The 16,994-nt window shown below is 40.4% G+C and overlaps 1 protein-coding gene and 1 long non-coding RNA gene across 2 annotated transcripts in view; one reads left to right on the top strand and one right to left on the bottom strand.

The window, feature by feature from the left end:
* The window catches only part of adam19a (ADAM metallopeptidase domain 19a), a 210,938-nt gene that overhangs the window by 12,432 nt on the left and 181,512 nt on the right, over positions 1-16,994 (bottom strand). The window contains exons 17-19 of the mRNA XM_038731082.1: positions 12,966-13,043; positions 5,514-5,622; positions 4,528-4,669 (exon numbers count right to left, since the gene is read on the bottom strand). Coding sequence (XP_038587010.1) covers positions 4,528-4,669; positions 5,514-5,622; positions 12,966-13,043 — 329 coding nt within the window. The remainder of the gene's footprint in view (positions 1-4,527; positions 4,670-5,513; positions 5,623-12,965; positions 13,044-16,994) is intronic.
* LOC119912098 lies at positions 6,775-10,005 on the top strand. Its single transcript, XR_005446076.1, has 2 exons — positions 6,775-7,265; positions 9,918-10,005. It is a non-coding gene; the product is annotated as an uncharacterized LOC119912098 (long non-coding RNA).

The raw sequence follows: 16,994 nt of genomic DNA, 5'->3' as shown, positions 1-16,994 counted from the left end.
GGCCCTCTGTAATGCCAGAGCAGTGTACTACTCGTCATTAATAGAGGAAAATAGGAACAACCCCAGGTTTCTTTTCAGCACTGTAGCCAGGCTGACAGAGAGTCACAGCTCTATTGAGCCAAGTATTCCCATAGCTCTCAGTAGTTACAACTTCATGAGCTTCTTTAATGATAAAATTCCAACTATTAGAAACAAAATTCACCAAGACCTGCCCTCAAGTGGCACCGACTTATCTCCAAACTCAGGAACCTTAGAAACAGCTGTAAAACCAGATATATGTTTAGACTGCTTTGCTTCCCTAAATCTTTACCAACTAACTTCAATAATTTCTTCATCTAAACCATCAACCTGCCTCTTAGACCCCATCCCGACTAGGCTACTTAAAGAAGTTTTACCCTTAGTCAGCACTTCTCTACTACATATGATCCATCTATCTTTATCAACAGGCTATGTACCACAGTACTTTAAAGTAGCTGTAATTAAACCTCTTCTGAAAAAGCCCAACCTTGATCCAGATGTTTTAGCCAACTATAGACTTATATCTAACCTTCCATTTCTCTCTAAGATCCTGGAGAAAGCAGTCGCCAAACAGCTGTGTGACTTTCTACAGAGCAATAGTTTTTTGTCAGGATTGTCAGTCAGGATTTAGAGCTCATCATAGCACAGAGACAGCACTGGTGAAAATTACATGTTACATGTTAACGATGAGTCCTCCATGCACGCCAAAGATAGTCAAGAGTTCCACAAGGATCTGTGCTCGGACCAATCCTCTTCACTTTATATATGCTTCCTTTAGGCAATATTATCAGGAAACACTCCATTAACTTTCATTGTTATGCAGATGATACTCAGTTATATCTATCGATCAAGCCAGATGAAACTCATCAGTTAGCTAAACTTCAAATGTGTCTTCAGGATGTTAAAACCTGGATGACCTGTAATTTTCTAATGTTAAACTCAGATAAAACTGAAGTTATTGTTCTAGGGCCCAAGCACCTCCGTGACGCATTATCTAAAGATATAGTTTCCCTGGATGGCATCGCCCTGGCCTCCAGCACTACTGTGAGGAATCTTGGAGTTATCTTTGATCAGGACATGTCGTTTAAGTCTCACATTAAGCATATTTCAAGGACTGCCTTTTTTCACCTACGTAATATTGCAAAAATCAGGAACATCCTGTCTAAGAATGATGCAGAAAAACTAGTCCATGCATTTGTTACTTCTGGGCTGGATTACTGCAATTCCTTATTATCAGGCTGCTCGAAAAAGTCCATTAAGACTCTTCAGCTGATTCAGAATGTTGCAGCACGTGTTCTGACAGGAACCAGGAAAAGAGATCATATTTCTCCTGTTTTAGCTTCTTTGCATTGGCTTCCAGTAAAATCCAGAATAGAATTTAAAATCATTCTTCTTACCTACAAAGCTCTTAATGGTCAGGCACCATCTTATCTTAAAGAGCTCATAGTACCTTACTACCCCACCAGAGCACTGCGCTCCCAGAATGCAGGGTTACTTGTGGTTCCTAGAGTCTCCAAAAGTAGACTAGGAGCCAGAGCGTTCAGCTATCAAGCTCCTCTCCTGTGGAACCAGGTTCCAGTTTGTGTTCAGGAGGCAGACACCATCTCCACATTTAAGAGTAGGCTTAAGACTTTCCTCTTTGATAAAGCTTATAGTTAGGGCTGGCTCAGGTGAGTCCTGAACCATCCCTTAGTTATGCTGCTATAGGCCTAGACTGCCGGGGGACCTCCCATGATGCACTGAGCTCCTCTCTCTTCTTTCTCTCCCTCTGTATGCAACCTCATCCCATTAATGCATGTTACTAACACAACTTCTCCCCTTTCCGGTAGTCTTGTGCTTTCTCGTCCCTCTCCTCTCTCCTCCTATCACTTCCTGCAGGTGTTTCTGGCTCTGGAGCTGTGGAGTCTGGATCTGTGGTTGCGGGTCACCTGCTGCCCCCGTGTTCCTGCTGCTCTGCTACAATTATTGTTACTAGTCCTATTGTTATTATTGTAATTATAATCATTAACATTACGATTATTATCATTAACACTATACTTAAATATCTGTACCATTATTCATTTAGTCTACAGCAACATCACCTTTACTGTCTGTCCCTCTGTGTGTATATTGTGTAGGCTGCCTCCCTCCCCTCTCTCTCTCCCCCAACCGGTGGAGGCAGATGGCCACCCACCCTGAGCCATGGTTCTGCTTGAGGTTTCTGCCTCTTAAAAGGAAGTTTTTCCTTGCCTCTGTCGCCTAGTGCTGCTCTTGGTGGGAATTGTTGGGTTTCTGTAAATATCATCACAGAGTATGGTCTAGACCTGCTCTTTTATGAAAAGCTCTCAGAGGTAACTGTTGTTGTGATTTGGCACTATATAAATAAAATTTAATTGAATTGAAACTTGTTATTCTTTATCATAAAAATAATAAAAATTTAATAATAAAAAATATTAGATAATAATAAATTAAAAAAACAATAATTTCAGTAGCCTAGTATGAAAAGGCAATTTCACATATTCATTGGAATAAAACAATTATTAGTGCAAAAACAATTTACATTTCAGATTTCACAAACAAAATATAACCAACTGTAAACAAAAGCAATTATTTGTGCCTCAAAGGTAATTCCACCTTGACTAATAATAATTATCTGTGGCAGACGGTGGAGTTGGCCTCCGCGTGTTATCTCCAACGTTTTCCAGCAATTCGATTTCTTATTGCCATTCTGCTTTTTATTTCTGTAAATGTTTTGTCTTTTTACCAAGGGAGCGTCAGCCATGTTTTTTGAAACTCGCGGTATCTTAGCAACACTGACAGCGCTATTCAATGGTTAATAGAAATAGCATTCTAGTAACAGCAACACTGACACAGAGCTTGTCATTGATTCCGGACAGAGAGAGATGGCAGCAGCAGTCAGAGCTGCTGTGATATTTATTTTCAAAATATGGAACAAAATGTGTCCCTTATCAATAAGGGACACGTCTTTAAGTTTCTAAATATGGGACGATTATGTATTTTAAGGGACAGTTGGCAACGCTTCGTTGACAGTGAACCAAACAGTAAAGGGGCAGGCCATAAAGCCAAAACAATGAGCTAAAAGAAGCTAAAACGCTCTGTATAACTGAGGGGAACTGCAGCGTTGCTGATAATTAGCTGTGGGTTTATCATTTTGAACAACATTTTGTTTCATATAAGTATACTGTTTAGTGAGGTCTACAGGTTACCTTGAAGTTGATATGGATATGATCCTTCCTGCATGCATTTGCAGCCACATGCAATGCAACACGACTAACTACAGTCTCCAAATATCAACTAAACCCAAATAATAGAAGCTTCACAAAGGAAGGATTTACTGCAAGGCTGTTGCACTGGATTAAATTAGACGGTAGAGGTGTACTTAATAAACTGATATGTCAGAGCATGCATGTACTACTTAGCTGATTAGGAGGCTTTCCAAGCATACTGGGTGTATATTTGCTTAGAAAGGTCTTTAATCAGCTTGAGCCATCCTCCGTGCCGCTGTTGAACTGTAAATGAACCCAAACTATTGGCCGTGGAACAAAATCAAAAAAAGCATACAGTTTTCATTGCAGCTGGTAGCGTTAAGGGGCTTTTTAATCATCGTGCTGTCTCAATTTTCCATATCGTTAGCCATTCATTCAGTTGTCTCTCCCATTAGCTGCAGTTACCGTAAGATCCTGCTGCGGCCTAATATCACCAGTATTCAGTGTTTCTCACCGTCTTCATGTGGAAGGTCAGGGTCTTTAAAATAGTGCTGTAATGCTTGATCCTCTCCAGAGACATTTCTGTTCTGTAACTCACTTTGGAAAACGAGTATTTTCAGATGCACTAACTCAGCCAGTGTTATGACGAGGCTGTCTCTCTGGGGGAGGTATATGGCGGTGCTCATAAAGGAAGCTCTGGGGTTTATGAGGACAGGGATTTTGTTTGGTTCTGATGGAGGTGAGCTGCAGCACAAAACGCTGCAATTTATGCTGATGTTGAGATGGAAACATCCAGCGTATGCATTGATCTGCTTGGAACGCTGACAGACATGGCAATGCGCACTTCCTCCCTTTCATTCTCTCCTGTGATTCAACACTTCCTTTCCTTGACTTTTCTTTTATCCATTCTATTGCCACATTTTCCCACCTTCCTTCTTTTCCATCGCTTCCTTCCTTTTCATGAAGTATTTCTTTCTGCCATGCACGATTAACTTCCTCCTCCTGTCATTTTTTGTGGTTCTCATGCAGACAGCGTGGTATTTGAAAGCTCCACTGCATAGTAATACACTCTTGTTTTTCTACAAATATCTGTGATTTCTTTGAACTTGTCTAATGTCCGATTAATTATGGGGATGTCAAAATACATAATCTTCAATAATGTAATGATGTCCTGTACAGTATATGTAATCCCATGCTTTACCGTCTATTCTGGATCTAGTTCCAGTTAAGTGTGAGTAATGTGTTTTTAGCAGGCAGGCAGGCAGACAGACAGACAGACAGACAGACAGACAGAACACAGTACTTTTTGCTCTTGTTCTTCTCTCTCTTGGAAAGCCACTTATGGTAATAGGAAGTCTTAATCCTGTAGCAGTAGAAGACCAGCAGCACTGCAGGCAGGACCACTAGGAAGGCAAACAGCAGCCCCACCACCAGCCCCACCTGACCTGTGGAGACAACACACACACACACAACACATGTACACTAGTATGTCCGATAGGAGTCATATCCTGTATCCTGATTAGATTTGAGATGTGATATTTACATTGCTTGAGTAACCGTCTTATTCACATGTCTGTACATGGTTATCATGTCATCAGGTTTCTAATTACAGTCTGTACATGTGTCTTTAACTTGTCTATAAGCCACTGACTGTCACTTCTACAGGCCTACAGAGAATGGTAACTCAATAGACGAGGATAACCCTATAGTGAATTATGGCTGCCTGGGTGCATTATCTTATTAAATGGAAGACATGCCCATGAAGACGACATCTAATAACCATATCTCCCTCTTTCTCATTTTATATATATGGAATGAAATTTAGACAATTTTGAATGACATTTGAGAACATGAACTGAAGAATAATGATGAAATTAAGTATGCTGAATGGACAAGCCCTCTGTGATGTTTGTCAGTGAAGTCTCTCATGTGAATTAGCTTTTATCGACAATCATTAAATAAGCTAATTATTGTCCAACTTGAAAAGGAATATAATTGTATTTGCAGATGTGGATGCAGAACCTGAGACAAAAGCAGAGAAATGTTCCTGCACCTTCCAAAAGCTGCTGGCTCTGGTGGCCTGCACAAGTTTAAACATGATGTCATTGTTCTGGTGTGTCAGTGAGGAAGCAAGGTTTTAGAAAATAATCTGAAAACAGAACCGTGGAGGGAAAACCTACACTATAATAACCATTTAGCCAATTTCTAATTTGTTTTATTAGTATGCAAATGCAGGGACACAATAGCAGGACTCTTTGTGTGTGTGTGTGTGTGTGTGTGTCTACTCACTGTCATACTGGACAGGTCCACTGTCCACACTGCCGCCGAGTCCTGGCTTCTCACAGAATGGTGGTGCCCAGCCGCGATTACAGTGGCAGTTCCCATTACTGTTACACACCTACACACACACACACACACACACTTGTTAATGTGATGTACTGTTCAGTCTCAGTGTAATCTTGTATATATGTGTACCTAGAGGTGTACTGGCAAAATTAGAAGCAGTAATTCCTGGTTTACTACAGACTGGCGGTCTTAGATATTTACCTTTTGAATGGAACAGACTGCAGACAGTTAATTTCTAACCTGCACCAGCTAGGCGTGGTATATATCTACACACACACACCTTGAGACTAAAGAAATATGTCTGCTGTTAGAGATTTTGCTGTAGTGTTTATACAGAGGAGTTATTCCTTTAATATCTCTGGTTGACTTCAGTCAATGTTGGCAATGTTGCTTTCCCCCCTCCCCCCTAGTTACTGATGCTAAAACTTTCATAGTCATTTGTTGAAACAATTATTTCAACCAGAGGTAGAAAAAACAACATCCTATGTGTAGCTGATTATTATTTGCCATGCATTTGGGCATGTGAGCGTGTGTCAGCAGTCTGCAGCTAATCTCGCATACTACTGGAACCATCAGCCTAATATTTTCTTTGCATATTTATGACTGTATGCTCAAGGACCTCTTGTGGTTGCAGTGATTCACAGTTTATGAAAAACCTATTTTATTGACTGTCTTTTCTGCAGTATTATTCAATTTAATATATGCGTTAAGACATAGCAAAAGGCATTCCCGGCAATTGCTAAAAACAAGGTTCCTATGTAGTCTGTTGGAGGCCACATTTTGGCATTGTGTACATCTCTACAAACTTACATTATACACAATACAAAAAATGTTCTCCCATTTATTCCACTAGTCTCATTCAAGCTGGGCACACTTCCTGTTCTCCACCCACATGCCCCCAGACACACCTGGCAGAGATCTGCACTCCACTGAGTGAACTCCTCTAGTTTTCTGGTTGGAATGGAAACCCTTGCTGGCAGATTTTGTCAGCTCCATCTAGCTAATTAACTTTAACTCTGGGGGTTGATAACATTGCCTTCAGCTGACACCTTTTAAAATGAAAACCCTTTAAATTGGCCTTTAATATGCACTTGATGGCTGCTGTTGGGACCCCAGGGACTGAATGTGTTCATTTGTGTGACCTAAACTGAACTTTTGTTATGAAACTGAGCCATTGAATTCAGTTTCCCACAATCCTCCAGGAAGTCCCACCAAGGTGTGAATTCTGCACATGGACCCAGCTTTCAGCTACTATTGGTCAGTGTGACCTATGACCCGTGACGTCACAACACCAACAAGACCTCAGCCCAACTTCTGTTTCTCTGGACTCTCCACAGCAGCTGTCTCCCAGTGCGTCCTGCTCAGATTGGACACACAGGAGAACCGAACTCTCTATCTTACAGCAGCGATACAAGTGCCTGCCTAAGACCCCTGCAAACCAGCTCAGTTAGCCAGGGGCCCCATACACAAAGTTTTCCTGATAGGTTCACATGCCAATAGAAGCAACAAAGTAGCTTTTCACCTAGCGGTTTAACTCTGAGGAGAACAGACAGAGTGACTGGGTCCTCCATCAGCGCACTTGGAAAACACACACAGCAAAAGACTGCAACTGAACTTCCCTGCCTGGCTAACCTACAACAGAACCACAAGCTAACAACTAGCACACCAAAGCAACATCTCTTCTTCCACAGACAGGTAACTGGGCATAACATAACTTAACAGTGTAACATTCCTTTGCTAAATGTGGGATTGTTAGCCTTTGTACATTTATATGTATGGATGTGTTTTCACTGATGTTTATTGTTGTGATCGTTTCATGGTTAACATGAGGTTATTACTGTAACCGTAGTTCTCAGCCAATGCTAAATTGAGGTTAGTAACAGTCTTTGGATGATAACTCACTCCTTTTATCTTTGCAATGTTATCACACAGATCACACACATACACCTCTGATTTAGCCTCAAACAAAATCACAAGCTCCAGCTTCACTGTGCTTTCTTTGTCTGCATGTTCATGCTCGTGCACGCTGAACATATAGTGCAGATCACCGAAACAGATGCACATTCTTTGTGGCGCGTAACGTTATGAATATTTCAGTTAGGTTTTATGTTGTGAGTTTATCTTTTCAATAAAGGCTTGTTAGGTTGCATAAAGGCAAATTTAAACTTATGCGTTGAATCTCTGCAATAGGTACGCCCTAGCATTTGCGACACGTAGCCTGACACGCACCTCCCCAAAGATTTAACTACATGTGGCGGCGTTGATGGCTAGCACTGCCATTGGTTGGCTTGGTAGCATCGCATTTCCTCCAAGCCACCAGTAAGGTCTTCTGTACTTTGAAGCCACTTCTACTAGTGGCCAAACAGACACTTTCCCATAGACACACATTCTGAAAGAAGTAGCTGTAATACAATTTTTTTCAGCATCACAACCCACAAAAAATGACTAATTTCACTACCAGAGTTTGACCCATTCAGTCCGATAACATTTGGAAAGTCTAGAAGAGCTGTACAATTATCAGTTTACCCCGATTCAAGTTAGCTGGCTTGGTGTAGACTCAATGCAGAACTATAGATTGGCCTTTAGAGTGAAAAAGCCCCCACCTCTTCTATGTAGAACTTCAAATCCTTCAATCTACTAGCTGTTGACGGTAATAATGGTTATAGTTATTAATGAAATTATTAATAAGAGTTCCAAATTGATAGTTTAGTATAGTCTATGAGACTGAAATAATTATGGCTATACATTTTCTCTTCTTAAAGAGTGGTGCCCCAAGGTGAACTTATGCCAGTGCCATTTGAACCCTAATTCCCAACATTATATCATGCTACAGTGAGGCTAATGATAAATGTCCCAGGCAAGAAGTCAGAATTCTCAACATTTGATGATCCCAGAAGACAAGTAATGGAGCAGCATTGCTGCCCTTGTATTATAGTACAGTATAATATCTGTTTTCTAAGGTAACCTGTAACCCAACAAAATAATGTAGGTATCAGATGATGTACTGCTTGGCCTTGGAAGTAACGCTGCAGGTAGTAAGCAAGATAGTCATGCATGCTAATGTTAATGGCTTAATTAAGAGCTGTCACACCACTTCAGCATGTTGAGAAACTGCCCAATTACAGCTGCTACGACAACAGCTGAGGGAGCTGAGGGAGGAATTTAGAAAATGGTCAGTTCTATAGTCAGGACTGCTTTACCGCAATATTGGCTTTTTATCTGCTTGGTATGAAGCACTCTGATGTGCCAGGTATTTAATTCTGCCAAAACACTGTCTCAACTGAATTTCCAGAAAATCTAACGCAATACTAAGATTTTATATGATACTAATGTTAAACGAATTGTACAATTGTACAATTTCTCTAACAGTCAAGGGGATGGACAACCCCCCCCCCAAACATAATAATGCTGCTGAGCAGAGGTTCAACCCCCCTCCCCACCCCAATAATTTTCACACATCCCTAACAATAAAAATGACTGCTAGCCGTTTCACTAAACAGACATTTGAATATTGCCAGTAATCTGACACCTTTGAGACTGACTAAAGGGACAAAATGTGACCTGAACTGGAAAACACTCCTATTACTTCACTACATTTGGCAGTAAATCACCTCTAAGAGCTTTTAATTTACTTGTCTTAACCTTGTGAAAAGAAACCTTTATCTAGATATTACCATTTAAACTTGATTAATATTTCCAGACGTCTCGTGTAATTCACCAATACTGCCATGCTCCAATTACATCGAGATGTAATTATCCTACCAGTGATTAACATGCCTATTTACCCCATTAGCACTCGGTCGACATGAAGGGCGCACAGATGTTTGCTGATTCTTATCGCTCTTCTACTTTCGCTTTAGGAGGCCCGCCGCTGTTTATATGAGAAAATGTATTACCATGTTTTGAAGAGCATATTTTTAAAGGCATTTCAACATCATATAAAGGTAAGAAGGGAAAGCCTAATGAAATGAAATGCCATGACCTGGATTTAAACACACCATCATTGATATTATATTATATATCCTCCAGCCGTCTATGTCTCCAGGACTCCTAATATGTCTTAAGCTTCTTTAATGAAAATCTCTAATAGAAGTTTTTCAAAAGACCAGTTTCTTCCATTTTTGCTAAGGGTTTTTTAAGAAGCGAGTAGAACTTTCTCTGCTCATTATTCCTGTTTATTTGCATGAACATCCAGTGCACTCCAAAAGCCTGAGGATCAATGTGAATCAAATGATAATGGTAAATTAAAAACACATCCTAACACAGGAGACCCAGAGATGGAAGGAAGGCAAAACTGTCTATTTAGAATAATCCTGACTCAAAGCCACTTCCATTATCCATCTACAGTTACACCAAGAGGAGCAAACAACAAAAAGACAAACAGCATAAAGCAACAGAAGAGAGGAGGAGAAGGGGATTAAAGGAAGAGAGGATATGTCTGGTGTTTTTCTTCTCCATTTAAATATTTCAAATCCTAATCAAATCACAATGCCAGGTCAGTGGTAAGCTCATTCCTTATACACTAGATGGGGTAAACAGAGACTTGAGTCTTTAAAGAGGTGTGAAATTTCCGGTTAGACTGGGTTTGCTTCAAACGCTCAGGGTCAAAACAAGTAACAGAGCAAAATGCAAAGTAGGCCATGCCAACTAGGGTTGCATGCATACTATATGTATGAAACTGGCCTTGAAAAAATGTGTACATTTTTGAAAATGTCTTGGGTTTAAAGGCCTGGTCACACTAAAAAGTGGGATAGCAGACTATCCACATGTTGCAACAAAACAGGTGGTGTTAGAAGCTGTGTGGTGTAGCGACTACTGTAAGCTAACCGCTTTAATATTAATATAATAATTATTTTAATGAAATATTTTTTGGTTTTGTGACAGCTCCTTCTGTCTGTTCATTTTCCAGTCAGAACTGACCCTTCATTAAGCATGGCTCGCATGACTTCTACAGTGATGACAGGGGCAGGTTTACCACTCACAACTGTCATTTCTGACATTTTTAAACACTGGGTCCTTGTTTGAAGTACACTTTAGAGGCTTCCCATTTTTAATTGGTGGCGATTTTTCCCGATGAAAGGACAACTGTCCCTGGCAGATTTTATCAGCTGCAGCTTGCTAGCTTTTAAAAGTAACCCCTGTAAGTAAGTGCTTTCAGACGATATACTGTATTTCCTTTTACATGGGAAAAAAAGGTATTTGAGAATAATGACCTACTGATGATTTCAGAAAATGTATCCTCAAAACCAATAGAGGGCACATCAGAGCCACTAACGTTACCCTAAACCCTGATTATACCATCCAGGACTGATACTACAGCAGCGCCCACCCAGCGGATGTGTCAGTCCTGACCAGGCCTTTAGTTTTAAGCATTGTGCAAACAAATATAAATGTTAAAATTTAGGCCTATATGGGCAACAAGAGAAACAAAATAATATTCATACTGGTTGAAATAAATAATTTGATAGTAGCTTATTTCCCTTCTTTGCTGAGCAAGAGTTTTATGCAAAAAGGAATTAAAGGCCTGTCCCAAATATAAGCAGCGTGAGTTTAGTGATTTAAGCAAATAAAAGCCCGGGCTATTAATTGAAGTTTTACAATAGTTAGGTGATAACATGCTAACTCTCTGCCTTGGAAGTAATGCTAGGCTATGTATGTATGCCCGGCATGCTAAGGTTAGTGGCTGATGTTAGAATGGAGAAATACCCTGTTTAATCTCATCCTCACACTTTTGCTCTTGTGTTTTTGATTTTGGAGAGTCGATAAGAAAATACTCAACCTTCCAACCTCTGTGGCTACAAAGAATCACTCAATACATTTACAATGCCTGCTGTATCTTACTAGAGCTGCTAAGCTGTGAATGGACAGAATTTCACTGTGACAGCCTAAGACCTGACACAAAGGAAGCCACGTGCTTTGAACCTTTCCAGCTGATGTCTCCTTGTCCTCCCACGAGCCTGGAGTCTTGTCCTGCACTTCGTCCTGTTGAATCAGCTACCAAACAAATATTCACTGGGGAAAGTGCACCGCTGACATCAGCTTGCAGGCTTGATAGCTAATTAGCCAGTCAGCTGTACTGTAGCACTTGGTCAGTTTAGTTGCTAAAGGGTGTGGTTCTTATTCTTCAATACCACTGCTAATAAAAAAATGTCACAGGCTTGTAAGCTACACTTACCAGCAAGTTTGCCTGCTCAGAGGCTTGACCCTTTGATGTTTCTCAATAAAAAATAACTTTAGTGGGACTTTTAGGCTCTGGGCTATATTTTCCCACCGACGACGCAGCTGAATATCCTTCATCAGAATCTCAAAATCTGGCTTGCCTTTTCATTGTATCTTCAAAGATCACAAGATTATTGCATTTCATATAACTACAGAGATACTGTGTACCGGTATATCAGTGTGCTGTATGCTTACAGTATCAATTTCAGTCTATATAACTTTATATTTTCTGTTTGAAACACCTGAGGGCAGATTTATTAGGTTTCTTGCAAATTCCTGTCAGAGAATATTTTGGATTGCTGCAGGCTTTTATGTAAAGGGGAATTTACTAACATGAGTGATTATAAATGAGCACAGCTGCTACTAATTCCTTTGAATGCACTTGTGCGAATTAATAACTAAAAACACATAAGACAAGTGTAAGTAAATACAAACAATGCTATCTGAGTTAGCATTTAAAGAAGGTGGCACCATTTTGAGTTCCTATCCACCACTGCAGAATGCTGCTTCTCTGTTCCTTGTGGAGGTCTGCACGGCTTGAACGTTAACTTCAAAAAGCGCAAATGACTGTGTGTGGAAGTCAGTGAGGGATCATGTGTATGTGTATATACATATATATCCTAAGATATGGCATAACTGCGCTCACATCCTCTTGATATTTTAGGTATTCATTTATGCATTCACCCATTCATGTCACCATTCAGCCATCCATGTTCTTTATCTGCTTATCTGGTTATGTTTGATGGGTTTCCTTCAACAGGTCATTCAAACAATCAAAGAATCAGACCCATTCAAAGACTCCAAGGCTCCAAGGTTAAAGTCAGAGTTCCCCGATAAATAACCCCAATCAACATCTTCTCTTAAAGTAACAAGTGTTTAAGCCCCAAACACTCCACTTTAGAGCTTGGTTTCTGACTTATAAACTATGTATGATTCCTCCTTATCTGCCTCAGGCTTGCTTGTCCTGCTCCAATAAATACTTCATCACTTCAGTTGCTGTTGTATTCCAGCCATCTATTTTCCTGCCTTTTACGACAGACCTGGTGACAGCGCTGCAAAGCGCTACCTTTGCCCAAGGACACAGTGTGACAATAAGATTAGGGAGCTGTGCCCGGGGGCTAAGTGAGTTGAGTCTGTTGCATGACTCTTTATGCTTGTGTGTGTGTGCGCGCTTACCCCGTTGCTGTGGCAGCGTGCAATGCAAGTCTCCAGCTCGGTAAAAGAGGCATTCTGGCATCGGCGGTCTCTGCACACCTGTGGCAACACAAGCAGAATGATCACATACTGTATTAAAGATTACAGTGCACATTCACACATACACACACACACACACACAGAGACAGACAGACAGACTTTGATCGGCCTTCTGCCAGTGCCCTTGGGCTTGGGAACAACCTGGCTGCCTGAGGAGATTGGGAAAGCAGCATCAGTATCCTGTTTTAAATCACTTCCAAAATCACTACTTTTTACTGACTTACAGCTTGTAAGGATGTTTATTTATTTTGTTTAAAGAGCAAGATCCAGTAAATGTACCTCGCAGTACATATGGGATTTGCTGGTCTACCGGAGTTGCTGGTCTAGCGCTGCCTCTGTCAGTTAGCTTGTTTGTGTTATTGTGTGACTTTGTTGTTTTAAAGGGTTAAAAAGACCTAAAATAAGATCTTACTCTTAAAGGTCCAGTGTGTAATATTTCTGAGGCTCTATTGACAGAAATGCAATATAAGATCCATAACTATGTTTTCAGTGGTGTGTAAAGACCTTACATAATAAACCATTATGTTTTTATTACCTTAGAATGAGACATTTATATCTACATAACCACGGGCACCCCCTCCTATGGAGGTCGCTGTATTTTGTCGGCATGTTTCTACCGTAGCTGACAACGAACAAACAGCGCTACAGAGCGCGGGCCTTTCCGAGTCTAGACCCTCGCCACTTCCACTCCGACACGGAGTGAACTCTGGTCACCCTCCAGGCCAAATCGAGCTCCCTAACCCACGTAGGGTTTAAATGCAGCAACAACTTTCGGACTAACTACCCTCTCTCACCAGCATAAATAGGATCTGACGTTACCGCTGCACTCACTGCTATAATACGTGGATCAAAGAATAAGATTCAGGATTGATGTTGAGGAGAAGTGTGTTTTTTGCAATAACAAAACTGAAAGCATTTGTCATTAATTTTGTGTTTGTGTTTGTGTTGAACATGACTTTATATATTTATGAAAAATAAATATTATATTATTTTATGAAAAGATTGATATTCATTGTAGCCTAAAGAAAAGCCTATATAGCGTTGTGAACCTCTTTAACTTAGCCTATATGAAAAATGTTACATTCACAAATACAACATTTCAGTATAAATCATATGGGCTACGTTGTTAACCTGTGAATGTACATGTTAATCAGCGAAGTCATGCGAAACGCAAATTTAAAGAAAGGTCCCCCATCGTGCAGCAAAGGGTGTTGCACACCTTCAACAAGCCAGCATCGGTGCTGACTCGGCATTTGAGGGTTTAACAACCCACTACCACTCCGCCCTCATTGGTTTCAGATGGCACTCAATGTGGCGGAACCTCCGCATGAACGCGCAAACGGAGTGGAAGTAGGTAGGGAGAGGGAGTAGCAAGCAGTTTTGGAAAGGCCCCACGTTTTGTCATCACGGCGTTCTTCTTCTGCTTGTCTAATTCCGGTAGAGTAGACGCCCATCACATTGACTACGTACAAAGAAGAAGAAGAGGGACTAATAATAATATTACTAGTAATATACAGTCTCCGAGTAGTCTTCTGGTTTATTAGAAGTAAGAAGAGAAGTGACATTTGGACATATGAAGGAGCACACAGGTGTTATTTAGCACGAGAGCCGACAGCCAGACGGAGTTGGGACAGACAGCTGACGGCAGAAATCACGTGGATTTTCCCCAGATGGAAGGCTATATTGTTAATATGGGACAGATGTTTTCAAAGCGGAGCTGAAGTTGTCTGTTTTCTGCTGGACAGGTAATTAACTTTGTTTATCAGACTTGAGCAATGCAAATGAAAACTGTTGGTTGATAGCTTTAGCTATTAGCTGGCCATAATCACAGTGAGCCATGACGCGTTTCCCCTGTCAGTGATGTGAAATATGGATTAATTTCATGGTGCCTACTTATTCTCCAGTCTGTGGTTTGGCTTTGCTTGTTACTTAGCGAGACAATCAGCTGATCAGTAACGTCAATTGGCAATAAAACCGTAACGTTAGCTTAGAGCATGGAAATATCAGCCAACTAAACTTTTACTGACTGGTAGAAAAACATTTATTAGGGCCCGAGCATGAAACATGTGAGGACCCTATTGAAATAGTAAGGATTATTATTCTTTCTTTCTTTCTCCCAAATGAATCGCACTTTTGACGGCCTAAAGGTGTTCAAAAACTCACGAAACTGCACACAATACAAATGACGTATTTTAAGGGTCTTGCGCATGGCCGTGGTAAAATGGCTCTATAGCGCCACCTTTTTCCAAAAATTAGACAATATTTCTCCAGGGAGTGCAGTAATAGACAGTGGCAGCGCCATGATAAATACAACAGATCCGACAGTTTGTTGGACTTAGCAACAGTAACTAAGGAGGCGCGGCTTAGCGAAGGGTCAATTAGTCACATAGACACAAAAACAAGGGAAAATAGGATCCAATAGGTGTTAGAAGTTACCATAGGTAACCATAGACATGTCCCCAGTGTAAATTTTTGGAAAAATTAAAAAAACTTGATCAGAAAGGTTTGCATTATGAATTTGAAGGTTGTATACAGGCTGTTAAACTCACGTGAAACAAATAAAGACAGGAGCTAAAGCCTAACGAGTAAAAGTGAACCACTTCATCACCTGACTATTGAGAAAGAGGACAACAATATTAAGGATCAACATCGTTCCTGTGCAGCTTGGCAGGTCTCTATTCACGATTACGGTCATTAAAAAGCAGAGCAGTGGGGTTATATAATGTTACATTCAGTAGTAAGTTAGCTAGCGTAGGCTTTTTTGTGTGTCTTGATATGACACATGGCATGTACATGATATACACATGCACCTTTAGGCCGTCTAAAGTGCGATTCATTTGGGAGAAGAAAGAGAACAAAAGAAAGAAAGAAAACCTTTTTTTGGCCAAGTTTTCCGTTCTCTCTCTTTCAACATGACAAAAGAGGAGGGAAGACTAATCTGGCCTACATGTGTGTCGCCTCAGCAGGAATGATATTACATGAGAAAAGTTGATCTACAGGAGACACAGATCTGAAAGCAACACAGAATGCCTGAGAGCTGCACTGACTCGATTCTGTTTTATTTATATATTTTGAAATGTCACCTGCCACCTGAATTTTGTGTTTCCTTTCACATAAATAAAAACATTTCCACCATAAATTGGTGCAGAAACGTTCCCCAGAATGCAGGAAATTAAGTGTTTAAAGATCAAATTTTCACCCCAGACACCCCACTCATATCTTGGCATTGAGGATATCTTTAAAACAGTGGTTCTCAATCTTTTTTAGGCCAGCGCCCCCGATCCATTATCCAAGTCGCTTACCACCCCCCATCAAAAAAGATGGTGGCTATTTGCCCTGAATATTGTTGATAATTGTTATTATTAAATTGTTATTAAAAAACACGAAAAAAAACATATAATTGAATGGCAAACTACAGATTTATTACTTTCCCAAGGAAGAAGAAAGCTATTTAAATAGTAATTATATTTATTTCAAAAGTAATTGTCCTCCCCAAAACTGTGAACTTTGAACTCAGATACTGTTTCTTGGAGGTGGCACCACCCCCAGGAGATTCTGAGATACTTCATTTCCTGCACTGGTGAAAATTTTAAAATTCTAATGGAATAGAATGCAGTAGGCTCTCAGGCATTCTTATTTGCTTTAAAATATGTTTCTCCTGTAGATCAACTTATTTAATATCATACCTGCTGAGTCAACACACATAATTTAGTCTTCCCTCCTCTTTTGTGTCTTTTGTTTGGGTAAGTAAACTCTTTAAATGTGATTGTGGCACATTTTCACCAAAACAAAACTAACCGACAACACCTATATCAGACTCTCACCACAGGCTGCCCTTTTTGACATTACACTTTTATAGCCTATTAAAACTCTGAAGTCATGTATCCGCTTGGGCACGAAGTGGCTGCGAAACACAACGCGAGGTGTGTCCACTTCACAGCACTCGCTGGT

The sequence above is a fragment of the Micropterus salmoides genome, unplaced genomic scaffold (assembly GCF_014851395.1).
Source record: "Micropterus salmoides isolate LMB-PRFRI ecotype aquatic unplaced genomic scaffold, ASM1485139v1 Ms_hic_scaffold_2, whole genome shotgun sequence".
In the NCBI taxonomy this organism is placed as follows: Eukaryota; Metazoa; Chordata; class Actinopteri; order Centrarchiformes; family Centrarchidae; genus Micropterus; species Micropterus salmoides.
Note: the sequence above shows the minus strand (reverse complement) of the source record. Positions and strands in the feature narration are given on the sequence as shown.